This window comes from Bubalus bubalis, chromosome 22 (assembly GCF_019923935.1).
Source record: "Bubalus bubalis isolate 160015118507 breed Murrah chromosome 22, NDDB_SH_1, whole genome shotgun sequence".
NCBI lineage: Eukaryota > Metazoa > Chordata > Mammalia > Artiodactyla > Bovidae > Bubalus > Bubalus bubalis.
Genome location: NC_059178.1, coordinates 1,461,256 through 1,486,638, shown reverse-complemented (window position 1 = coordinate 1,486,638; position 25,383 = coordinate 1,461,256). Strand labels below are relative to the sequence as shown.

Genomic DNA, 25,383 nt, shown 5'->3' with positions numbered 1-25,383 from the left:
GACTCCATGCTTCCAATGCGGGTGACATGGGTTGGATCCCGGGTAGGGGAACTAAGATCCCACACGCCTCACGGTGCAACCAAAAAAAAAAAAAAAAAAAAAGCCAAAATACCCATTTATTTCTCAGAGCTATCTTTCAGCAAGTACTATCTACTCTCCCCAACCACCCCGCCCTTTCCCTTTGAGCTGCATGAATTATGTGCATTTTTAAATCATACTTAAACAGGAAACGGGGCTTCCCAGGTGGCTCAGTGGTAAAGAATCTGCCTGCCATGAAGGAGACTGTGGGTTTAATCCCTGGGTTGGGAAGATCCCCTGGAGAAGGAAATGGCAACCCACTCCAGTATTCTTGCCTGGAGAATTCCATGGAGAGAGAAACTGGCAGGCTACCGTCCATGGGGTCGCAAAGAGCTGGACACAGCTCAGCGACTAAACAACAAACAGGAAACAGTGGAAGGATGCTGGAATAGCTCTAATCAAGTGATATAAGTGTGTGTCTAGTCTCCCCAGTGCAGACGCACTGATTCTGAGCCGGTGTGGCCGTGTCCCCCCTGCAGAAACTGGGGTTCCAAGAGCCATCCTGCAGTTACAGCTGCTTTTGGCCCACCTGGTCTGTTCAAAGAAAGGAATTGCCTTGGTGGTTAGTTCTCACCCGCTAGGCAAGGCCTGAAGAACTGTTTAGTGTGGGGCGTGGCGGAGGTATCACTTTTGTAAAATAGTCGGCAAAAATGGCTTCCAGAAAGGGCCTTATCTGCAAGCATTGTATTTCGTTCCATGAACATTATATTAAATCGATTTAAAGGTACCTGGGAGGCTATAAGGTTTGCCTTTTAAAACATCTCTGCGATTGTATCTCTGTGTGTCTGTGTCAGTGAGGGCATTTGAGTTCAGACAGAAGAGTGTTTGTCTACAGACAGAAAAACACTGAAAACTTTTATGTTGATCATTCTGCTGTTAGAGTTGAGAAATTATAGGACCAGACTGTGTTCATTGAGGTCATTGATCACACAGCCGTGTTTATCCCTAGTAATCCAAGACCTAAGGGCAGAGTCGCTCATACCTGGGCCAGCAAGTGTATTTGGTATTTGGGATGTAAAGCCTTGTTCTGGGGAAACGCACGGCCAAGACACAGCTGGGTCTTCACTTTCAGGTCCAGAGGACAAGGCGGGCAAAGAGTAACACTGTCTGTACACGAAGCAGTGCAGGGAAGGAAGGAGGGATACAGCTGGAGGAACCAGGAAGGGCTTCGGAGCAGGACGCTCCCGAGGCCATCTTTGAAGGACGGCTGGGAAATCAGGGGTCAGAGGCAGTTGGGGAAGAAAGCTCTCTATTGGAGAAGTTGGCTCGAATGGTTTAGGCCTAAAGCAATCTTGCCAAGCAAAGAAAACCCACATATTTTTATGACTTTATGGATAGCAAATAGCACTCTGTAAAGCTAGCTGAAGGAAGCCTGCGACAGACAGGGCAGTAAACATTTGCAGTGTTTGAGATAACACTTGTGTGGCCCTCATTAAGGTGGCAAGGTAGACTAATCAGGAACAGAGAGGTCGTGGGCCCTGGAAGGCCCGTGGGGAGACCCCGCAGAGGAAATCCCCTGGGTGGGGCTGCAGGGCTCGTGGGTGCCCGCCTGGCCCAACAGTCTCCCCGCCCCACCGACCCATCCTAGCGAGAAGGCCTGGCCATGTGTTCCTACTTTGTTTAGAGAGTCACAGACTCCAGGATCAGCATCCTTTTCGTTGGTTTTGTTGATCACAGATATTTCAAATGCCCCCGCCCCCCGCCCCGGTATTTCCTTCCCACCACTTCCCCTGAAAATGGCACATCTGTAATCTGAACGTATTCTCTGTGTTGATAAGGAAACATGAGTTTGCTTTTACAGTTATCTACCAGAAATTCTTATGCCAGGAAAACTGAAACAATAAAGGTGTATCTTTGAAGGTCAGTAAATCAGTGTTTTATGAGGCCATGAAAAGGGGAGTTCCAAGCCAGGGCCTCCTTTGCAGAGAGTGATGTTTGAAGAAGGAGCCACGTGAACTTTCTCTGCCAGCTCAGTATTAAAATTCCCCCCATGCTGTTTTCCTATTTTTGAAGTGCATGGGAAAAGAAAGCGGTATGTTTTCCACATGTGTGTCCAGAGGAGGCTGGTGGGCCCGTCTTGCTGTGGATGTGGGTCTGCATCCCGCCTAGATGGTCCTCAGCTCTCCAAGTGACACCCCAGGGAACCCACCCTTGGGCCAGGGGGGCTGGTGGACAGCCATGGCCTGTCTGCTGTCTGCTGTCTGCCTGCAGAGTCCGGATCCCAGCCCGCAGGAGAAACAACACCCGACCCCACCTCAGTCACCCCCCACCGCAGTGGGTGGGATTGGGATCCCCGCCGACAGCTGATTTTCCTTCCCACCACCCGTACCTTCCCAATCTTATGTGTCCCTCCGGCTGCCATCTGGGAGCTTAGACATTCAGTCATCTCAGAGTCTTTGTGACCCCATGGACTGTAGCCTTTCAGGCTCCTCTGTCCATGGGATTCTCCCGGCAAGAGCACTGGAGTGGGTGCCACTTCCCCACCCAGGAATGGAACCCGCGTCTCCTGTCTCCTCCACTGGAGTGCGTGGCCCTGGCCTCTTCCAGGGGATCTTCCCCACCCAGGGATTGAACCCGCGTCTCCTGCATTGGCAGGTGGATTCTTTACCACTAGCGCCACCTGGGAAGCTCCAAGCACCGAGCTGCCTCGTGGGACCCACTGCTAGAAACTGATTAAACTCAGCTCCTTTCCGCCCCAAACCCAGCCTCTGAGCCTGAAAAACCCAGAGTGCGGTGGACTTGGGGAGAACAGAAGACCCAGTGGGAGTGATTTCTCAGCGAGCTCGTGGGCTTGGCGCTGAGCGGGCGGCGCGGCCCGCCGGTATCTCTGCCCTCCATCCGCGGGCGCTGTCAGTCTGTTTCCTGGCGAGGGCCCGGCCTGCCGGCTCCCCAGCCCTCCCCCTCCCTGGCCCTGCTGAGCTAAGGCAGCCCCGTCAGCATTTAGGCGCTCGCCTGCGTGGATGTGTGCTCACGACCCATCTGTCCGCGTCCTGTGGGCCAGCAGTGACCTCCAGCCTCAGGTTTCCGTGGGCTGCCATGTTCAGGGTAAGAAAGAAGACTGTTTGTGTTCAACGTGTTCATTTAACTCAACAAAAGGAGCGCCTCCTCCCGGTGGGACGCCAGGAGAGCAGGCCCAGCCCTGGTCTCCCCGCACCGCACCGCTCAGTCTAGCCGCGAGCAGCCAGAACGCGACGGGACCGTGCGTCCCCGGAGCGCGCTCAGAGTGCGGTGCGCGCCCAGGGCAAGAGGGCCTTCACCGGCTTGGAGGCGTCGGGGGAATGGCCCCACTTTCTTGCCGTGCGGCTGTGCACGTCTAAGGCGCAGAAAGAGGGTAAGGGGGCGGCCTGGGCGGGGGTCTGAGGCTGGTTGGGCGCCCTGCCTGGCGGTGGGAGCGGCTGGGGGGATAGCAGGCGTGGACGGAGTCCAGTGTTTGGGGTGACTACAGAGGGCCGTGTTCCCGGGCTGCCAGGGCAGGTGGCGAGAGGGACTCCGGGAAGGGCTTTATGTGCAAATAGTCTAGGTTTTGCCCCGGCGTGTTGTGTGCTGGGGAGGGACGCGCGGTCAGATCTGCAGGTTGTGGGGAGCAGCGCCATGGGGAATGGGGGTGGGTCCCCAGGGGGCGGGAAGGACGCCACGTCCCCTTCTCTGGGGAGGAACTTGGAGAAGCTTGAATGGGGTCAGGAAGGTGGGGAGAGAAAGGAGGCAAGTGCAGGGTGCCCCGAGGTGTGCCAGGTGCTGAAGACACAGGGGCAGAGGATGTGGTCGCACCTATTATTTAAAAATATATATATGATAGATGTCAGGACAACACAGCTGACCATTTGCGCCATCCTTTTGTACAGTTTATTAAGGAAACTGCTTAGTCCAAATCCAAGTCAAATCAGTTTCAGTTGCAAGTAAAGGATTTTCCCCCTAAACAATAAAGAAGAATGCAGTGTAGGATATGGAATCCCATTTGCTTCGGATTGTTGTACTGGGAAGCAAAATTCCTTGGAGCCCCTAGAGGTAAAAACAAGCTAAGAGCCCCAAGGCACTGCAGGAAATTTGTGTGCCTTAGAATTCAGAGCCATTTCCTGGCCTAAAGGTGTCTTTGAATCAGAGGGTCAGAATGTAGGCCGAGTTTGAAAATTCAGGACTACAGAGATAAGCGACCTGCGGTCCCCCGAGTCCATCATCAGGGCTGGCGTGACCTACCCCGTGGTCTTCTACAGTGCCCTCGGTGCCCCCGCCCCCAGCCCAAGCCGTGTTTACCTTGGACGGCAGCTGGGCAGAGCTCTTTCTCCTGCAGGAGGCCCCTTTTCCTGGTGGCTGTCAGTGCCTCAGCTGAGTGTTTCCCTTCCACTCTGCCTGCCCCCTCTGCGCCCCCACCCCCCAAAAGCCCTGGCCTCACAGGTGACACAGAGGTCCTCCTGGCACAGGCAAAGGCAGAGAGCTGCCAGGTCTCCAAGTGGCAGGAAGAACCGTCGGCAAAAAAATGACCCTTTGGGTTCATTGGAATAATAATAACTCATGACATTTCCTGTTCAGTGTTCAGAGTACAAGAGCCACTTCCTCCAGCCACCAGAAATTTGAAGACTTTCCATGAAAAATGAGGAAGAAAAACTCTTTAACATGTTGTGAACGTGATGGTTAAACCTGGGAGGCGGGAAGAGAACACAGGTTCTGTCACACAAGTCCTGTCTGCACCACGGCCTCTGCCAGCTCCGTTCTCCTTACTTCCCCCAAATAGGAAGTGAACCTTTTTTCTGAGGTTCTGACTCTTTAAAAACATTTGCTCCTCTCTGCAATGTGCATGCGTGCACACTAAGTCCTTTGGTCGTGTCCTATGCTTTGCGACCGCGTGGACTGTAGCCCGCCAGGCTCCTCTTTCCGTGGGATTCTCCAGGTAGGAACACTGGAGTGGGTTGCCATGCCCTCCCCCAGGGGATCTTCCTGATCCCAGGATTGAACCCGAGTCTGTTATGTCTCCCGCATTGGCAGGCAGGTTCTTGACCACTGGCACCACCTCACTGAAAACTGTGCCCTTAAGTAGCACAGACAGCTGCCAAGCGCCTGTCCAGTTGAACAACTTGTCAGGGGCTCTCAGTTAAGCATCATGTCTGAAACAATCATGTTAATGGAGACCCTGGTCCCTGTTTCAAGCCTAGTGGGGATTGATCACATCTGCCCTGGCTCTGCCGCGCATCCTTCAACAATTCTCAGCGGCCGGAATGTCCCTGTGGCCCTAAATCTAGTACTGTCTCACAGTTCGACCCAGTTCCTTGCATTTGCTCTGTCTGGGGGTGAAGATCCGCTGGTCACTGTCTCTATTTTCGTGTTTCTCTCGTTGAAGACTGTCAGCCCACTACTTCCTCTTACTCAAGTTATTCATGCGACTTCCTTTAACCTCGCTGTCAGCTTCTTTCCTTTCAATTCTCTGGATCCTGGCTTTGCAGTTCCAGGAGGTGCTCTGGAAAACAGACCTCTGCTCCGCGCCTGAGCCCCAGAACACCCCTGCCTCGTATTGAGGCTGAGACCACCCGTCTGCGTCCCTGGCAATTAAGTGGGTCAACAGCTGTCCGGAGGGTTGAGCCAGGTGCCTCGGGCGTGCAGGGCAGGACAGGGGCCAAGGAAGCCTCTGGGCCTGGACAGACGTGATGCCAAGGGCAGAGCCAAGCAGGAGAAAACCAAGGCCTGGCTGGTGTCTAAGACCCGAGCCGGCCAGGTGGGGGCGGCCTGGACCCTGGAAACTGAGGAATGCACGTCCCCAGGCCCCGACATCAGACACCCTGCGGGTGGGACCCTCCAACGGTGTCATCCCCTCCGCAGGGGATTCTGAGGCACGCCGGAGTTTGAGACCTGCTGCTGTAGACGTCAGATTCCACGGAACGATTTTGAGCTCAGAGCTAAAGGAGTATTGCCTGATGACTGTCTTAAATGCACCTGCCACCTGTCGAAGCCCTCCCGCGTGCCTGGCACGTGCTAGGTGCTGCTCGCAGAGGTCTAATCCCCACTCCAGCTCACCGGGAAGGCAGGACTCACGCCCAGGGCCCCGTGAGAAAGGCGCGTCCAGGGCAGGCGTCAGCCCCGGGGTGCGGCCCTCACCCCGCAGGGAAGCCGCGTCTGCGGTTGCTGTGTGACAGGCAGGGCTCAGACAGGGAGAGCTCCAGGCCTGGGGCGTGCGGAGAGAGAAGCAGGCTCCTTAGGGCTTGGGGAAATAGCACAGCCGGTCTGCATCTGTGGGACCCGCTCAAGGAGGTTCATCTGCGGAGGGCGCTCTGTTGTCGACTGTCACCGAGCAGAAGGGGAAAGGCTGTGACTTTAAGGCTGGGTTTAGGCAGGCACCCTGGGCAGCCTCAGCTCAGGGTCCATGTTCGGGTCGCTCCCTGACTCAGGAGGAAAAGAAATGTGACAGACTGAATCACCGCTGCCACTTCCCGACGCGAGGGCATCTCTGACTGCGGGCAGCCCTGGGGTGCCGGGAAGAAGCTGTCCTGTCCCCGCTGGGCCAGGCGCTCCAGCCCTGCCCTGCGTTTGTCAGGACGTCCCGGGCGTGTTCATCCCCTTCTGCCGCCCCCCAGGCTCTGTCCTCCGTGTGGGGGGCTGGGGGGGACCCCTTCTGAGGAGCTTAGGTTTTCCTTATTCCAGTCGGGGTCCCTGTGCCCAGGTCACCGAGGTCTTATTTATGTGTCTGGTTACAAATGACCAAGGCACCAGATGGTGGGATGGCATCACCGACTCCATGGACATGAACTTAGGCAAACTCTGGGAGCTCGTGAGGGACAGAGATGCCCGGCGCGCTGCAGGCCATGGGGTCACAAGGAGTCGGACACAACTGAGCGACTGAACAACAGCCAAAGCCCTACTAGAATGGGCAGCTCGTCATTGTAACTAAGTGGGGCGGTCCTTGGGACGAGGGATGCGGGGGTGATGGGCGCCCGCTGCTCTGCGCCCGCACGGTGAGTCCAGGGCGTCCCCGGGGGGCCGCCGTGTGAGAGGCCCTCTCCCGACGGCAGCGGGAGCAGCCGCATGTGGGCCAGGTGGGCCTGCCTTCCGTCCCGTTCGAGAGCGAATCCGAGCCCAGGAAGGGATTTCCGATCTTGGTCTGGCCTCCCGTTCGCCCCAGGGTGTCTCTGACTCTGCCCCCGATTGGTGGAGCCCTTTTGAGCCCGTGCTGGGGAGCGTGAATCTGATTCAGAACTCGTAGGAAACCATTACAGTTTTCTGTAAGGGGAAGTTGTAAGATCACAATCAGTCCTTCAGGAAATATTATTCATAATTTACTGAGAATTTGAGCATTTGCTGCATGCCTGGCACTGTGCCACTCTGCTTATCACGCATGGTCTGAGTGGGCCACCTTGTCTCTTGGTAAGGAAGAAGGGAGCTAGGGAAGATAAGGAAGGGAGAGCCTCGAGCGCGGTGCCCGGCCAGCGGGAGACGTTCAGTGAGGACCTGCTCTGCCCTCTCGCCCCCTCCCGCCGCGCGGCATCTGCGCGGTGGTGGGCGGGGCGGGGCTCAGGGTCCCTCGTAAGGATGGAGATGAAGGTGCAGAGCCCGGAAGTGCTCTCGGGCCCTTCCTTTGGCTCTCGGGCCTTGAGGCCGTCTCTGACCTTGCTCCTCCAAGACCAGCAGTGTCGGCATCACCTGGGACTTGTTAGAAAACCCGCATCTTTATGAGAGGTTCAGGTGGCTCGCTTGCGCAGTGAGGGCTGAGAAGCGCTCGTCTCTGAACAGTATAGGCGAGTCAGATTCCCGTACCTGGCACCGTGCAGCGCTCAGAGGTATTGAGTATCCTGGGTGGTTGAGTTCGTGGGTGTTTTTTTTTTAAGTGTAGCTCACTTGTGGCTGAGACAAGAGAATGTGGAGCTCAACTGTGTTCAGGAAAGAAAGGAAGAGGGACGAGTTCAGCCAAGTCCAGGAATGGCCCTGGATGTGGGCTTTAAGTCTTGAAAAGCGAGGCAGATGAAGGCTGTCGAGCATGGCAGTGACTGTACCAGAGAGGGGGCCGTGGTGCTCCCCTCCCAGCCGCCGAGACGGGGAGGGTCTCCCCTCGGCGGCTCCCCAGGGCCCGGGGTCCTGTGGGCACCGGCTCAGCACCCGGCGCAGGCTTCATCCTTCCTTGAACCTGGAATCGAGCCGAAGTCCTAGGATGTGACCCCACGAGGCCGCCCCCGGAGGCTGTGAGATGCGTGGGAGGTTAGGGCCTCGTGGCTCAGTGGCCCTGGACAGGCTCCCCAGGAGAGGCGGGCTGTGTGCTTGGCAGGGAGGGTACAGCTGGCGATGGATGGCCCGGCCGGGGCGGGGAGGGCGCAGCGAAGCTGGGGGTTAGGGTTGACCCAGGGGTGGGCGGGCTCGCCAGAGTGACATGGGGGGGGGGTCCGAGGCCCGGGGGTCGCAAAGACAGCCAGTGCGCTCACTGAAGGTCCTGAGCAGGGGGTGACCCCGAAAGTGACGTGGGGGGCAGGCAAGTGGGGGAGGTGGGGAGCGTGCGGTCGACTGGGAAGAGGAGGAACACAGAAACCCACCTTAGATCTGGGGGAGAATGGGTGCGTGGGATGCTTGTACATGTATGGCTGAGTTCACTGTTCACCCCAGCCTGTCACACCATTGTTTGGTTATCGGCTGAACCTCACTACAAAAGAGAAAGTTTAAAAAAAAAAAACCGCCGGTGATCCTCAGCGGGATTGCGAGAGGAGACAGTCCGGGTGGCTGAGACCTTCTAGCACAGGGGCTGAGCAGTCCAGGTGTGAGACCTTCGCTTAAATGACAGTGGCCCGAGTGGGGAGTTAACTGATCGGCCTTGCTGACCCGGGCTGAGGGTTGAGCAGGACCGCAAGGCTGGAAGGGACAGGGCGAGGGGCCGCGCGGTGCGCTTCCGGCCTCGGTCCTGGGCAGGGCCGCTGGCGAGATGGCAGAAGTGGATGGGGGCGGGCCGGGGCAGGTGTGGGGCATGGGGAGCCCTGAGGGGCCTTCATCTCGGTCTGACCCATCTCTGACCTGGCGCTCGGCACGCAGCAGCGCTGGCATCGCCCGAGAGCCTGTTAGGACTGCAGACCCCACCCCAGAACCACCCACGAGCGGCGCCTTTGCATTCATTTTCCAGGTCACACTGTGCACACTTAAGCAGCAGGCCTGGGGCTTCCCGGGCGCAGTGGGGATGTCACCTCCCTGTGCAGGGGGTGCAGGCTGACTCCTGGTCAGGGGGCTAAGATTCCGCACCCTGTGGCCGAAAACCCAAAACGGAAGGCAGAGGCCACATTGTAACAAGTTCAAAAAACACTTTAAAATCGGTCCACATCAAAAAAGGCTGAGCGCCAATGAACTGATGCTTTTGAACTGTGGTGTTGGAGAAGACTCTTGAGAGTCCCTTGGACTGCAAGGAGATCCAACCACTCTATTCTGAAGATCAGCCCTGGGATTTCTTTGGAAGGAATGATGCTAAAGCTGAAACTCCAGTACTTTGGCCACCTCATGTGAAGAGTTGACTCATTGGAAAAGACTCTGATGCTGGCAGGGATTGGGGGCAGGAGGAGAAGGGGACGACAGAGGATGAGATGGCTGGATGGCATCACTGACTCGATGGACGTGAGTCTGGGTGAACTCCGGGAGTTGGTGATGGACAGGGAGGCCTGGCGTGCTGCGATTCATGGAGTCGCAAAGAGTTGGACACGACTGAGCGGCTGAACTGAACTGAACTGAACATCAAAAAAAAAAGGTAGAACAGGAATTGTTTTTTGAAAAGGAAGCAGGCCAGGGCAGTCTAGCCCCTTCCCTGGCCCCTTTGGGGTCTAAAGGCCTTATTAGCTGGGTGCACTCCCACCATGGGCTTCCCTGGTGGCTCAGCTGGTAAAGAATCCGCCTGCAATGTGGGAAACCCAGGTTCAACCTCTGGTTCAGGAAGATCCCCTGGAGAAGGGAATGGCTACCACTCCAGTGTTCCTTCCTGGAGAATCCCATGACAGAGGCTGCAGTCCACGCGGTCACAAAGAGTCAGACGTGACTGAGGACTGACACGTCACTTCCCCGGAAGAGCAGAGCAGAGCCGCGCAGGGCCCTGGGCACCCAGCAGAGCAGCGCGCGCTGAGAAGCTCAGGGGTCCGTAACGGTTACTGCAGGGAAGACGAGAAAGGAGCTCTCCTCTCAAATGAATAAAAGTTAAAACAAAAAATTCAAGAATGGCAAAGAAAAAAAAAAAAAAAACCCTCCACATTGGGAGAATAAAGGGGGCATTCACAGAGCCTGGGCGGGTTGGTGTGAGGACAAGTCACCCGCCCTAATCGCGCTGTTTAGGGAACACACGTTCCCGCTGCGGCAGGTAGCGCACAGCTGCAGACTTGCTTCACCCCTCATCTCCCAGAAAACAAAGACGCTTGCAATTAAAGTTTTGAAATGCAAGGTTATTTCTTCATTTCCCCTTGGGCCATATGTTTTCTAGGAGCAGAGATAATACATGCATTGTGAGCCGAGTAAGAAAGAGAGATGAGCAGAAATCAATAGACCTTTGATATGCTCTTGTCTGAGTAAGATATTTTTTTTAATGAGCTTATCTGGAATCAAGGTGATCAGGGGGGAAAAATGCTGATGGGGCCATAAAAACCAACTTTTAAGACAGCTCACGAAGTCGCCTGTATTGTTTGCCAGATCGAAACGGTGACTATGCCAAGACTTCTAAAAGGCCACAATTACTCTACATTTTTACGGGGTTTTTTTTTTTTTTTTCCAATTAAATCTGACCTGAGTCAGATTTTTGTTTCTGTGTGCAGTATCTATTTTTAAAAAATCTCATAGCAAAATGGTTAAGATAGTAAATTTTGTTATGAGTATTTTATCTCAGTTAAACTTTAAAATTAAAAAAGTCTTATGACAAATTATTTCCTCCCTGATGATAAAAATAGCACGGAGTGCTTATTATTTAAAGTGTTATGTCCACTGGGAACCTACAGTCTGTATCTCACAGTCCTGAAGCTGCAGATACATATTAACTCATGATGTGGATAAATTATGTCACCAGTTGTGTGAATTTAGACTTCCCGTTAACCTGACTTGTTCCCTCACTTCATGCAGGTCTCCACTCAAAAGTCACCTTATCAGTGAGGCTCCTCTCATAATTCCATCACCTTATCCTGGTTTATTTTTCCATCGTGATCATTCCAGCCAGATTCCATTGCATGTTTGCTTCCTGTCATTCTTCTCCCAAGGACTGTAAGCAAGGACTCTCTCTGGCTAATATCTACCATGTCCACAAAACTTAAAATTGCCTCTGGCACATAGGATGTGTTCAATTAACATTTGGGGAGTAAATGAATGCAATGTGTCCCACTTTTAGGTTGTAAACTGGCCAAGCACGTCTTACTTAAGTGCTAAACCTCCTTGATTGTTTTCTGGAGAACCATGCAGTGATGCTGTTTAGATTGGGAACGTTTTTCTTCAATAGGAAAATCAAGGATGTCTTTCAAGATGGTGCAAATGAACCCAGGGGTCCTACAGCCCTCCGGCAGCCATTCTGGTCCTATATTATATAATGAGTCCGTGCTGTTGACAGCTAAGTCTAGTCCTCTGCACAAGTCTGGGCAAAATGAAATCACCCCATAAGAATGGATAAAGGACTTAGGCAGACATTTCTCTAAAAGTGGCCGATAGGCGCATAAAAGAGATACTCAGCATCGTTAGTCGTTAGGGAAATGCAGGTCACAAGCACACTGAGCGGCCGGTGGCTAAGGCTCGGTGCTCCCAATGCAGGGGCTCCAGGTCCGGCCCCTGCTCCGTGACCTAGACCCCACGTGCTGCAGCTAACAGCTAGTGCTGCAGTGCACAAGTAATTAATTATGAAAAACCACACTCGCTGGGACCACTTACCAAAAGAAATGAAAAATAACAAGTGTTGGCAAAGACACGGAGAAGCTGGAAGCCTCGTGCGTTTCTGGTGAGAGTGTCAGTCACTCAGTCGTGTCCGTTTCTTTTTTGACCCTGTGGACTGTAGCCCTCCAGGCTCCTCAGTTCAAGTAGTTCTCCAGGCAAGAATACTGGAGTGGGTTGCCACTCCCTTCTCCAGGGATCTTCCCTACCCAGGCATTGAACCTCTGTCTCCTGCACTGCAGGCAGATTCTTTACCAGCTGGTACGTTTCTGGTGGGAATGGATTAAGATAGTGCAGCAACTATGGGGGGAATGTCTGGTGGCTCCTCTAAGAGCTGAACACAGAATGACTGTGTGACTCAGGTGTGGACTCCAGAGAACTGAAAGCAGGAACCTCAGCAGATTCTTGTGTGCCGGTATTCACTGCCGCTCACAGCAGCCCCGTTCACAACGGGGAGATGGTGGAAGCAACCCACACACCCACCCACAGACGGACAGCTAAGCAAACTGACTCATTCATACAATGGGGCATCATTCTGCCATCAAAAGGAACGAAGCTCCCACATAAGGCTACAACACGGATGAACCTTGAAGACCATGCCAAGTGAAATAAGCCAGACACAGAGACAAATCCTGTATGATCCCACTTACGCGGGGCGCCTAGCAAGTCAAGTTCACAGAGACAGGAGGCAGAAAGAGGTTGCCAGGGGCTGGAGGAAATACGGCAGTGTTCTTTAACTCCAGGGCTCCCAGACAGCAGTGAGAAGGAGGAGTTACTGTGTAGTGCCTAAGAGAGTTTCTGTTTGGGGTGACAAGAATGTTCTGCTGAGACCGTAGTGATGGTTGTACAACATCATGAGTCTAATTATCGCCACTAACTGTATACACTAAGAAATGGTTCAAATGGCAAATTATGTTATGTATATATATACGTGCATTTTTAAATATATACATAAAATTTTTACTTTTCAAAGGGCTGACGTGAAAGAGCCAAATTTAGTGTTTCCAGATGGAGACAGCCCTTTATCCCCTCCCTAAAAAGAGCCTCTTTCTTCACCCTCCTCCACGACTGAGACTCCCTGCCTCGTGCGCTCACACCTCCTCTTGGCCTGGCCATCCCGTCACTGAGACGCTGGTCATCCCCCCATCAGACACTGTGTATCGTCAGAAGGAGCGTACGCCTTCTTATCGGCCTTTCTCACGCCACCACTCTCTGCATTGTGCTCCAAGTGTGGGAAAGTGTGAGTCTCTCAGTCGTGTCTGACTCTGCGACCCCATGGATGGCAGCCTGCCAGGCTCCTCTGTCCATGGGATTCTTCAGGCCAGAATACTGGAGTGGGTGGCCTCTTCCTCCTCCAGGGGATCTTCCCGACCCAGGGATCAAACCCTCATCTTTTGCACTGGCAGGCGGGCTCTTTACCATCTGAGCCACCAGGGAAGCCCCAGGGTGCTGCTAAAAGGCCCCCCTTTCTTCCCCAGCTGCTACGTCCTCCTGGTCCACTCCCTGGCCCCCAGCCCTGGGGCCCGCACCCCTCGGGGTCTCCCTCCTCTCCTCCTTCTGCCAAGCATCCTTGGCTCCTCTGCCCCTCACCCCTGCCCCCCAGCTTTGGGGTCCTCCTGCTAAGATCTCTTCCCCTGTATCCCAGGCCGGGTGCCCTCCCCTTCCTGTTCCTGTGACCAGTGAGGGCTGCGTCCAGGCACTTCCTGGAACCTGATCTTCGGCAGACCAGGCCCTGCGCCATTGTGGGGTCCCCACCTGCTAGTTCTCTCTCCTCAGTGCCTGTGGGGTCCGGCGCTGCACACTTTGAGACGGTGGGATGGGCCCACGGCCTTGTCCTACACAAGCCTGTCCCTTGCACGGGCACGTGAGAGCTCAGGAAAGGTGTTCTTGAAGGTGTGATGACCGCAGAGCTTTTTAAGAGATGGGTGCTTTCTGGCATTAAACCCTAGACCAAGCTGAAATTCCCCTTCTGTCATACCACATGAAAAGTCACTTTACAAGGTAAGGCGGATGACTCAGGCAGAGAAGTGACTGGCCTTACTCTGGTGTCTGCAAGTGAGGAGGTCAGCTCCCATCCCCTGCATGGGGAGTGGTCTGTGTAAGGGGAGGGGGTGGATTCCTGTTAGTGGTTTTCAGTGAGGCTAGTAGTTGACCATCTGTGATGAGTGCCTTCGAGCTGGAGTTTTGAATACTCTTTACCACTGGAAACACATTCATAAAACGCAGTTTAGAATGTCCTAAATCCCTCAGTAGCAGCTCAGTTATTGATACATTATCAATAGTAGTCACGATGTCATCCTTTTCTTCACATTCTTCTCAAACTAGACACATCTTTTCACGTTGTACCAATCAGAGAATAGTTGAGCCTCAATTTTAGCAGCAGAATTTTTTTCAAGAGTCGAGAATTTTTTTTTTCAAGAGTCGCATGTAAAATATGTTTCTGTAAATGCAATTGTGGCTTCCCTGGCGACTCTTCGGTAAAGAATCCACCTGCCGATGCAGGAGACGTGGGCTCGGTCCCCAAGCTGGGAATATCCCCTGGAGAAGGGAGTGACTACCCACTCCAGTCTTCTTGCCTGGGAAATCCCCTGGACAGAGGAGGCCTGGCGGGCACGGGGTGTCAAAGAGTCGGATACCACTTAGCCACTAAACGACAACAACAAAGGGAACTGGAGTATTCTAGATGTCAGGGAGCTTTCTGTTTAGATCCTCTGATTCTCTGTATTGCATCATGACTTAGACCATGCACCTGGCTTGTATAATGTGGGGTCTTCACACAGTTCAGTGGTCTCCCAGGGAGTGCTTAGGGTGATCTGTTGGGGTGCGTGGTTCAGTTCAGTCGCTCAGTCGTGTCCGACTCTGCGACCCCATGGACTGCAGTACGCAAGGCTTCCCTGTCCATCACCAACTCCCTGAGTTTACTGAAACTCACATCCATCGAGTTGGTGATGCCATCCAACCATCTCATCCTCTGTCGTCCCCTTCTCCTCCCTCCTTCAATCTTTCCCAGCATCAGGGTCTTTTCAAATGAGTCAGCTCTTCACATCAGGTGGCCAAAGCGTTGGGGTGCACAGGAGATCCCCAAAGGCTGCCTGTTTATTTTCTTCGTCTCTTTCATCAGTAACATATCATCTTCACAGGTGCCTGTGTAATGTTCTGAAGTATGAAATGTGAAGCTTGGGTTTGTGCAAATAAAAAGTGTGAGTTTTCCTCTGTAAACCGTGAGCTTGAAGTGCTGTCTGTTGAGTTTTTTAAAGTGGAAACATCTAGCAGGGCGTTTGGATATCCCTCGATTCTGACCCTGTTGACAGCGATCCCTGGCAGGATCTCCCAGCCCCTTTCTCAGCAGAAGCATGGAGTCAGCTCACCCCACACCCAGCTTCGGCCGCCATCACCGACTGAAGCCCCAGACAGAAACCACCGCAGTGACTCTGGCCACCTGCCACGATCTCAGTCCCACGAGAAAGCACTGCTTTATGTGAAGCCAAACAGGCTTTAAAAAAAATAAACCTTTTCGATTAAAAACATGTTTTTTCTGGGAATCCCCTGGCTGTCCAGTGGTTAGGGCTCTGCACCTCCCACTGCAGGGGGCACAAGTTCGAGTCCTAGTGAGGGAACTAAGATCCTGCACATCTTGCAGAGAGGCCAAAAAAAACAAACCACGTTTTCCAGTCACCAGAAACACTCTGATGTCAGCTTGTGTGATCACTGCTGCTGCTAAGTCACTTCAGTCGTGTCCGACTCTGTGCGGCCCCATAGATGGCAGCCCACCAGGCTCCCCCGTCCCTGGGATTCTCCAGGTACAGCCAGGTTAAAACTAAACGGGGAAGGTGCGTCCAGAAGCTGGCAGGGCTTCGGGATGTTCCTGCGAATCCCTGCTCTTCTGCACCCTCTTTCCTGTTTCTGCCAACATGCCTTCCCCTCCGTTCCCCCATCAGGGGACGTTCTGATAGAAGGAACCCGGCTTGCCGATTCAGCCCAGGGGCGCAGTTAACCCCGCTGCCAGCGGCCACCAGCTAGGGTGCACATCACTGACAGTCACTGCCCCACCTCAGTCCCCCAGCGACTTGGCCTCAGCGGGAGGAAGCACAGGCTTCGTTTTCACTTGCCATTGCTGCCTTGCCAGGCTTCCCCGGTGACTCAGTAGGTAAAGAATCTGCCTGCAACATAGGAGACTTGAGTTCGATCCCTGGGTCAGGAAGATCCCCTGCAGAAGGAAATGGCCACCCACTCCAGCATTCTGGCCTGGGGAAGTCCCAGGGACAGAGGAGCCTGGCGGGATACAGTCCGTGGGGTCGCAAAGAGTCGGACACGACTGAGCAACTAAACCACCACATCGCTACATCATTTGCACAAATTGCCCCGTCGCGTCCTCACTGCGGTAGGAGGGGTACAATGATTCGCCCCATTTTATAGGCGAAGAGACAGAGACTCAGAAGTGACTTATCCCCACCTTGTCCTCAGGTTGTAGAAAAGCAGACAGTTTTAAATGTCGGACCGACCTGGAAGTTCGGTTCGGGGAGCTGCCCTGGATGGAAGAGCCCTAACGGGAAGCCCGCCCCGCCCTTCCTGACCGGCGGAGCCACCTGGCCAGGCGTCCCCTCTGTCTTCACCGGCACACTGGTACCACCACCCTTCCTTCTCCAGGGGCTCGCCCAGCCCCAGCCTCTGCTCTGCTAAGTCCTTACATTCTGGCTCCTCAGACTTGACTTCAGTTAGTGTTTCATTTTTCTATTTTCTATGGAAACCTGCCTTATCTGATTTGCAAGCTTAAAATGACTCCTCTGTGACATCCACTTCCAGGTCTGAACTGTTAACCAAGAAGTCTGATGGTGGATGCTTTCTTTCCAGTAACAGACATACGACTGTGCCATATTCGAGACTATAAAGCTGGATAAAATAGAGAAGGGGCTGGAAGCTTCTCGAGAAAAGGAGATAAGAAAGGGACCAAACTTAACAGGTCCCCCAGAACATCTCAGTTTCACGGGTCTGTGTTTGGACTCACTAACTGAAGAGTTTAGAGGGGAAAACCTAGACCTTGTCTATGGCCTGGCTCCCCAGCCAGCTGAGCAGAGAAATGGACGAGGAGGAACGCAGGCCTCTGTTCGCAGGCCTGTGACTCAGTCCTTTTCTGTATTTGTTGTTTATTTGTTTCTAAGAATGAAAAGCTTCTCTCCGAAAGGCTTCAGAGAAAACAAATCTCCTGGCGTGAAATCCTCATAGTAAAGCCATTTTCTTGATGTTCTGGGGAACAGGGCTCTCTGGTAGTTGATTTCCGGGTGAGAGCACTTTCAATTTGACTTTCTTTAAGGATATTTTTTTTCGAGGGCTGTAAGTCTATCGAGTGTCGTTTTCACATTCAGTAGTTCCTCTCTTAAGAAAAACCACCTCTTTCAGTTCGACTGTAACAATCAGAAATGTGATACAATCTTTACTTAATTTACAGCCAGATTCTCAAATACAGTCATGGATGATATTTTATAAAATAAAATCTATGGAAAATCCCTCATTTGTTCTTCTGGGTTGAGTTATTTTCTTCTTGATTTGAAAGAAGGAGCCAAGCTTCTTTCTGTTTTGTTACATGTCAGCATGAATTTTCGGTAGAGCAGAAAAGTAATTTTAGGATTCATAATGCCTTTCGGTACAATTGGGTTGATTTAACTGCATGAAAAATAAATATTTAAGTCACTCTTCCCTGCAGGATTCCAAATACAGATCCTCCAATCTCTGCCACTCTGCTCAGAGAAATGTTTTGTTTCTTCAGCTTGGAGTTTTTCAGGATTAGACCTAACATGGCATTACATTGGGAAACAAATCCAATAAATCCACGGAGCTTTATAAAGACAATTTTGATTTACAATTTATTATCTCCCAAAGCCTTGCATAGACTGTAGACATGCTTATTCCAGAAGAGTCTGTCAGCCATTAAAATTAAATAGCAGCTTGTACGCCCTGAAACAAATATCGACATGACACAAACCACAAAAGAAAGTGAGGTAGCAGATGGCCAATAACGTTAGATGTATTGTCTTAACTTCTTTTTTTATTTTAATTTTAACTTCTTTTTTTTAAGACTATCCAAGGAATGTATATGGGCAGGGGAGAAGAAAGGGGGAAACGTAAAAGATATTTGCTAGAAACAGACTCTAGGGATCCTTCTATACTCAGGAGCTGTCTGTTAGAAAGCAGAAGTTAGTCGATGTAAACTCTGCGGGCCAGATGTTACTTTTGTAGTTTACTGATTAAGACCTGTAGTAGGGCCCTGTCAGCACATGCATGGTTCTTACAAGACTTCTAAGTACCCTGAATCAAAGCCTATTCCCCAAAACACAAGCGCTGCAGCAGACCTAACATTGAATTTATGTGACCATATCCTTTATTCCATAAATAGTTGAGAAGTCGTTCTTCTTTATTTGTTTAATGAAAACAAGGAGGGGTCAAAAGCCCTGTTGTTTTAGAGGGAAACAAGTCAATCCTGAAGGCAAACGAGACAAAAATGTAGATAACTAGAATCTATACCTCTCAAATCGGTTACCAAAGGCCGTCTGTTGCTCTGTCTTGGGCAAAGAGACGAGACTGGAGGTGGTTGAGAAAATCACCCCATTTACTGAAAATCTGCCGCCTTATGCTGAATCCCGGCTCCCGCTGCTCCCCGCCACCCACCCCATTCCCTGGGAGATTGCTTCTGAAATACTTAAGTAGGAACATATTTTCATCTAATTCCTGCCTTACGAGGACTGTTACCCGTGATAAGACCCGCCATCTTTGGCTTCAGGGGAAGATTGTTTTCCAGTCGCTGTGTCCCTCTCTCTGCAACCCCGTGGACGGCAGCACGCCAGGCTCCCCGTCCTTCCCTGTCTCCCCGAGCTGGCTCAAACTCATGTCCATTGAGTTGGCGATGCTATCTAACCATGTCATCCCTTGCTACTCCCTTTTCCTTCTGCCTTCATTCTTTCCCAGCATCAGGCTCTTTTCTACTGAGTCCACTCTTTGATCAGGTGGCCAAAGTACTGGAGCTTCAGCATCAGAGGACCGAGTCAGGCCCACATTCTGAGCAGCGGGAGGAAAGGGCCAGAGGACCAAGAGCTTGAGAGGCCTGAGGGCTCTCCCAGCGCTGGTGAAATGAGGGATGTCAGAACTACAACCCAAAGGAAAAAGGAGGGTTGGACTGGGAGGAGCTGGGGGCATCCACTCATTCACACCAGAAATGCCCTTCTGTGGATGTGGGCCATCTGGACAGAGGCTGGTATCCAAAAGATCCAGCTCTGGCTCGCCGGAAACCAAGCCTAAGAAGGTGGGGTTTGGGGACGTGGGAGCAGGGAGGCCAGAGGCAGAGCTGGCCTGGCCTGCAGCATCAAGGGACAGGTCCCCAGGGGGTCAGCCAGAGTGACAGCCCAGGGCGTCCAAGGTCTAGATTTCCCACTAGTTAGAAACGCAGGGACTGCAGGGCAGAGGGAGAGCCGTGGGATCCTGGACATGGAGCGTGGGATCAGAGTGAGACCAGCACAAAAAAGCGAGTTTTACGTGCTCTGTGAGCCCCAGGGATGCACAAATCCTCTACTAAGAAGGCCCATCCTAGAGCTGCAAGTGGAGGAAAAGAAACAGAGCTTCTTGGAGGCAAAGAGCAAAGAACAAGGGTTAAGTCAGTCCAGTGGCTCAGTCGTGTCCGACTCAGTGCGTCCCCGTGGACGGCAGCACCCCAGGCCTCCCTGTCCATCTCCAACTCCTGGAGCTTACTCAAACCCAACCATCTCATCCTCTGTCATCCCCTTCTCCTCCTGCCTTCAATCTTTCCCCACATCAGGGTCTTTTCCAGTGAGTCAGTTCTTCATATCAGGTGGCCAAAGTATTGGTGCTTCAGCCTCAGCATCAGTCCTTCCAATGAATATTCAGGACTGATTTCCTTTAGGATGGACTGGTTGGATCTCCTTGCAGTCCAAGGGACTCTCAAGAGTCTTCTCCAACACCACAGTTCAAAAGCATCAATTCTTCGGCTCTCAGCTTTCTTTATGGTCCACCTCTCACATCCATACATGACCACTGGAAAAACCATAGCTTTGACTAGGTGGACCTTTGTTGGCAAAGTAATGTTTCTGCTTTTTAATATGCTGTCTAGGTTGGTCATAGCTTTTCTTTCAAGGAGCAAGTGTCTTTTAATTTCATGGCTGCAGTTACTATATGCAGTGCTTTTGGAGCCCAAGAAAATAAAGTCTATCACTGTTTCCATTGTTTCCCCACCTATTTGCCATGAAGTGATGGGACCAGAGCCATGCTCTTAGTTTTCTGAATGTTGAGCTTTAAGCCAAGTTTTTCACTCCCCTCTTTCACTTTCATCAAGAGGCTCTTTACTTCCTCTTCACTTTCTGCCATAGTGTGCTGCCATCTACGTATCTGAGGTGATTGATATTTCTCCCGGCAATCTTGATTCCAGCTTGTTCTTCATCCAGCCCAGCGTTTCTCATGAGGTACTCTGCATAGAAGTTAAATAAGCAGTGTTGACATAGCTCCTTTTCCTATTTGGAACCAGTCTGTTGTTCCATGTCCAGTTCTAACTGGACCTGCTACAGATTTCTCAGGAGGCAGGTCAGGTGGTCTGATATTCCCATGTCTTGAAGAATTTTCCACAGTTTGTTGTGATCCACACAGTCAAAGGCTTTGGCATAGTCAATAAAGCAGAAGTAGATGTTTTTCTGGAACTCTCTTGCTTTTTTGATGATCCAACAGATGTTGGCAATTTGATTTCTAGTTCCTCGGCCTTTCCTAAATCCAGCTTGAACATCTGGAAGTTCACGGTTCACGTACTGTTGAAGCCTGGCTTGGAGAATTTTGAGATTTACTTTGCTAGTGAGATGAGTGTAATTGTGCGGTAGTTTGAGCATTGTTTGGCATTGCCTTTCTTTGGGATCAGAATGAAAACTGACCTTTTCCAGTCCTGTGGCCACTGCTGAGTTTTCCAAATTTGCTGGCATATTGAGTGCAGCACTTTCACAGTATCATCTTTTTGGATATGAAATAGCTCAGCTGGAATTCCATCACCTCCACTCTCAAGGGAGGGAAAAAAGAACAAGGGAGGGAAAAACAACAACGACAAAGTATATCTAGTCTTCTCCAGAAGGTGCGGGCCTCCTCAAGAGTTTTCCAGATTCTTTTTATTTACCTTCAAAGCACATTTCCTTGGGGCTTCCCTGGTGGCTCAGATGGTAAAGAATCTGCCTGCAATGCGGGAGACTTGGTTCGATCCCTGGGTCGGGAAGATCCCCTGGAGAAGGGATAGGCTACCCACTCCAGTATTCTTGCCTGGAGAATCTCATGGACAGAAGAGCCTGGCGAACTACAGTCCTTGGGGTTGTAAAGACTCAGACATGACAGAGAGACTCACACACACACATATTTCATTAACCATATCTATGTACGTATGTTGCCTTATAAGTTGTATGTTGATTGTTATTTTGAAAGTTTGAAGGTGTACTGCCAAGTGTCTAATGTAACTCAGGAATGAAATAGGGATCAGTCTAAGTTCTACCTTAAATTAGATTAATACCAGAATTGTCTGCCTCACCACAGTCAGTTTTCCCAGTAGCAGAATTACTGATGTAACCTGAAAGATTGGTAACCCTATAGCGGTGTGAAACAGACATGTCAGTTCTGCAGTGACGAAGAGGTTCTGGAATTAGACAGCAGTGCTGGGTGCATACCTTTTTGAATGTACAAAAAAAAAAAAAAAAAAAAAAGCCCACTGAATCATAACCTTTGAAAGGAGAAATTTCATAGTATGTGAATTATCTCTCAGTACTTTAAAAAGAAGACATGTCCAGGTGTAAAGTCACAATTAGCTTAGGAGACAGAGATGAATATTAAGGAATAATCTGTGAAAATCTGTTTAAGAGTTAGGACATCTGGTCACCTCTGGAATCACAGCTTCCCTGTTTTTGCCAGGCTTACACTCCTGGGCTAGAGGGAGGATGGGCGGAATGAATCAGAGCCATGCGCCTGAACGTGTGAACAGACTGTCCGCATATTCAGGTGGCTGATGCCTACCAGATGCCAGGGTTTGGAGCCCAGCTCCCAGCCCACAGGGGCACCTGACAGAGCTCTGGCTGCTGCTTCAGGAGGAGCCCTTTCAGCAAATTCCCCTAAAAAGAACCTGCCTATGTGACCCAGACAAAGCCTGCGCCTATCTTACAGAGACTTGCAGTTTTCTTACCGGTTAGAAGCAATCGGCCTTGATCATCTGAAACACAGTCCAACGCACATTTCTCTGGTTTGCTTTGTCATCACCGTCGCAGGAGCGCTCGCACACCATCAGGCTTAAACAGAGCCTTTCTGTGAAACAGAATTAGCATTGACTGCATCCGGTTTCACCGTTTGCCTCTGTGCGTCTCTCCTCTGCGCACACGCTGCTCTGCAGACACAGAGACACGGGCTCCTATAAAAACAGGAAAAGACCCCAGAGAACAGAGGCGGGCCAGTTTCTGTTAGGTCATATTTACCAGTGTCCACGGGGCTCACTGGAGAAGGCAATGGCACCCCACTCCAGTACTCTTGCCTGGAAAATCCCATGGACAGAGGAGCCTGGTGGGCTGCAGTCCATGGGGTCGCACAGAGTCGGATACGACTGAGGCGACTTCACTTTCACTTTTCACTTTCACGCATTGGAGAAGGAAATGGCAACCCACTCCAGTGTTCTTGCCTGGAGAATCCCAGGGACGGGGGAGCCTGGTGGGCTGCCGTCTATGGGGTCGCACAGAGTCAGACACGACTGAAGCGACTTAGCAGCAGCAGCACGGGACTCACTGCCCTGATCCTGCGAGCCTGTCTCGTGGTGGATGCTTGGGGAACGTGGGTCCCGTTACCCAGGTCCACGGAGAGTGTCAGACGGCCTTGGAACCAAGTCCAGATACAGCCTTCCCGGCACCCTGGCTCCGGAAACACGTTTGACGCTCTCGTTGACCTCAGAGGAACTGTCCCTGGCCGCAGACTCCCGGAAGCTCTTTGCCTGGCCTGGGGGAGGTCAGGGAGGCCCTTACTGGTTGCGTCCTGCACGCCCTACTTACTCTGTTCTTAATTTTTACTTTTTGGCCATGTCTCATGGCGTGTGAGATCTTTGTTTCCTGACCGGGAATTGAACCCGGGCCCCCTGCTTTGGACGCCGAGTTTTCACCACCGGACCACCAGGGAAGTCCCTCTTTTCCGGTTTTAAATGTATTTTTGGCTGTGCTGGGTCTTCGTTGCGGCACGGGGTTTTCTCTACTCGCAGCCCGTGGAGGCTGCCCCAATTGCGGTTCACGGGCTTCTCTTGCAGAGCGCAGGCTCCGCGTGCGGCTTCGGGAGTCGCGGTTCCCGGCTCTAAAGCGCAGGCTCAGTCGCTCTGGTTCGCGGGTTCAGCTGCTCCGCGGCATGTGGGGGGATCGAACCTGTGTCCCCGGCGTTGGGAGGAGGTTCTTCACCGCTGAGCCGCCAGGAGCCCCGGCTGATCTCTGCCCTGTGAGCCGGTGCTCACTCACAGCGCGCAGGGAGGGCCCGCTGCCCCCCTTGCAGCCCACCCTGGAGAGCCAAAGCCCCTTGAGAGCAAGGTGGTGACTGCGGACCCCCGGCCCAGCAAGGCCCTGCCCCTCGGTGTGTGCACGCGCCGTGTGTGCCGCTGACCCCGGGCTTCCGCGTCTCCCTTGGGTCTAACTCGACCACCTGCTTGTCAACAGGGGTGTGTGTTGTTTTTCTCTAACAGAGACAGCTGATAAGGGAACGAGCTTTACTGCGGCAAACTGATAAGAATCTGAGTGAATGCAGGGTACTTGGCTTTTGTTTTGCTTTGCTTAGGTGAGCAAATGTGGAAATTATTATTGGTGTTAGAATCATGCAGAAAGACCGAAGTTCGAAAAGCTGAAGCGGCTCATGGACATCCCCCGAGCCGGCGGCCCGCGGTGCTCCGGGCTCCAGGTCACAGGCTCCCTATAACCCCTTGCTGTCCCACTTTTTAAAATTCTCTGCATGTTAAAATTTTTTTAAAGTCAAGCAGTATTAAGCATCTTTCTAAAATCATAAATAACTTGTCAGATCACATTTCCCTTGGTATAACACACAGGCTTCCCAGATGGCTCAGAGGTAAAGAATGTGCCTGTAAAACTCAGCAGAGAGACGCAGGTTTGATCCCTGGGTCAGGAAGATCCCCTGGAGGAGGGCATGGTAACCCACTCTAGTGTTCTTGCCTGGAGAATCCCAGGGACAGAGAAGCCTGGTGGAATGCAGTCCATAGGGTTGCAAAGAGTCTAGTACACGTATGAAGGGACCCCACTCTGTACTTCTCCAGTTTTTATGACCAAAGTGGACTGACCACACAGTGGATGACACAGAAGTGGGGCCACTTCTGTACGTGGTTGGTCAAAAGCAGTTTTCGACCTTCTGGGTACCATTTATACATTTCCTTTCAATCCATCCTGTTAGCATGAGCGTAACCAAAATATTTTTAAATACTTAAATGGATCCTGATGCCAGTATCCTTGGTTTTGTACATTCTTAGGGGAAAGAAATGAGCTAGAATAGGATAGTGATATCTGTGGCCGGGGGGCGGTATCATGCCGAGCAGTGGCAGGACGGTTTCTGGTGGCTTCCTCCGGGAAGAACTTGTGTTTAATCTCTACCTGATGCACATTTTCTTTTTAGGTGACTTTGCAGATCACCCCTCCATGTACCAGCGAGAGGTATTACGAGCATCTTGGACAATGCTGCAAGAAATGTGAGCCAGGTTCGTGTTGCTAACCCTCCTGTTGCGGTCCTCCCAAAGTGGGTGGGGCTCTTTTTTGTTTTAACCTTAGTAAATAACTGATTCTATCTTGCCAGATGAGAAACGAAATCGGATAGGCTTCTTATGGCAGTGGCAGGTAGTGATGTCTGTCACTCTGAAGACAAAAATCTTAATAGATGAAATAACTTAAAAATCAAGAGCAGTTTCAGGAATTGGAATTAAGCGCCAGTTTTCTAAAACACTATTTCTGGAGAAGGCAAGAGGTTTTTTAAAAACTCTGTTTTAGAAGTTTATGATTCAAACTCTCAAAATGTGCAATACAACTCTTATTTAAAAGGATCACTTGCAGTAGTTCCCTGGTTGTTCAGTGGTTTGGGCTCCGCTCTTTCACTGCCATAGCCCAGGTTCAACCCCTGATGGGGAATTAAGATCCCGCAAGCCGTGAGGTAAGGCCAAAAAAAAAAGTATTAATTTCATAGAAATTCGCCAGGGGTGGGGTTGGGGATGGGGATGACTGTCTTTGAATCACTGCTAAAAACTGCCTAAATCCTGTTATAACTTCTCCCAAAACAGCTACTGAGGAGTAGGAGGTAGATCGGTCACCATTTCCCCAAAGTGGTTTTGACAAGGAGGTGGTCAGCTGCTTCTGTGGCCTCGGTGAGGCCCCAAGTCTAGAGGTTCTCACTCACTCCCAGTTCTGGGGAGGGAAGAGGAGCTTTGAGGAAAAG

General features: G+C 51.8%; 1 protein-coding gene across 2 annotated transcripts in view; it reads left to right on the top strand.

Annotated features, from left to right (window-relative positions):
* Positions 1–25,383, top strand: part of TNFRSF11A (TNF receptor superfamily member 11a) — a 62,972-nt gene that overhangs the window by 2,027 nt on the left and 35,562 nt on the right. For both annotated transcript variants that reach the window (XM_025273146.3, XM_025273145.3), the window contains exon 2: positions 24,574–24,655. In XM_025273146.3, the coding sequence (XP_025128931.1) occupies positions 24,574–24,655 (82 nt within the window). The remainder of the gene's footprint in view (positions 1–24,573; positions 24,656–25,383) is intronic.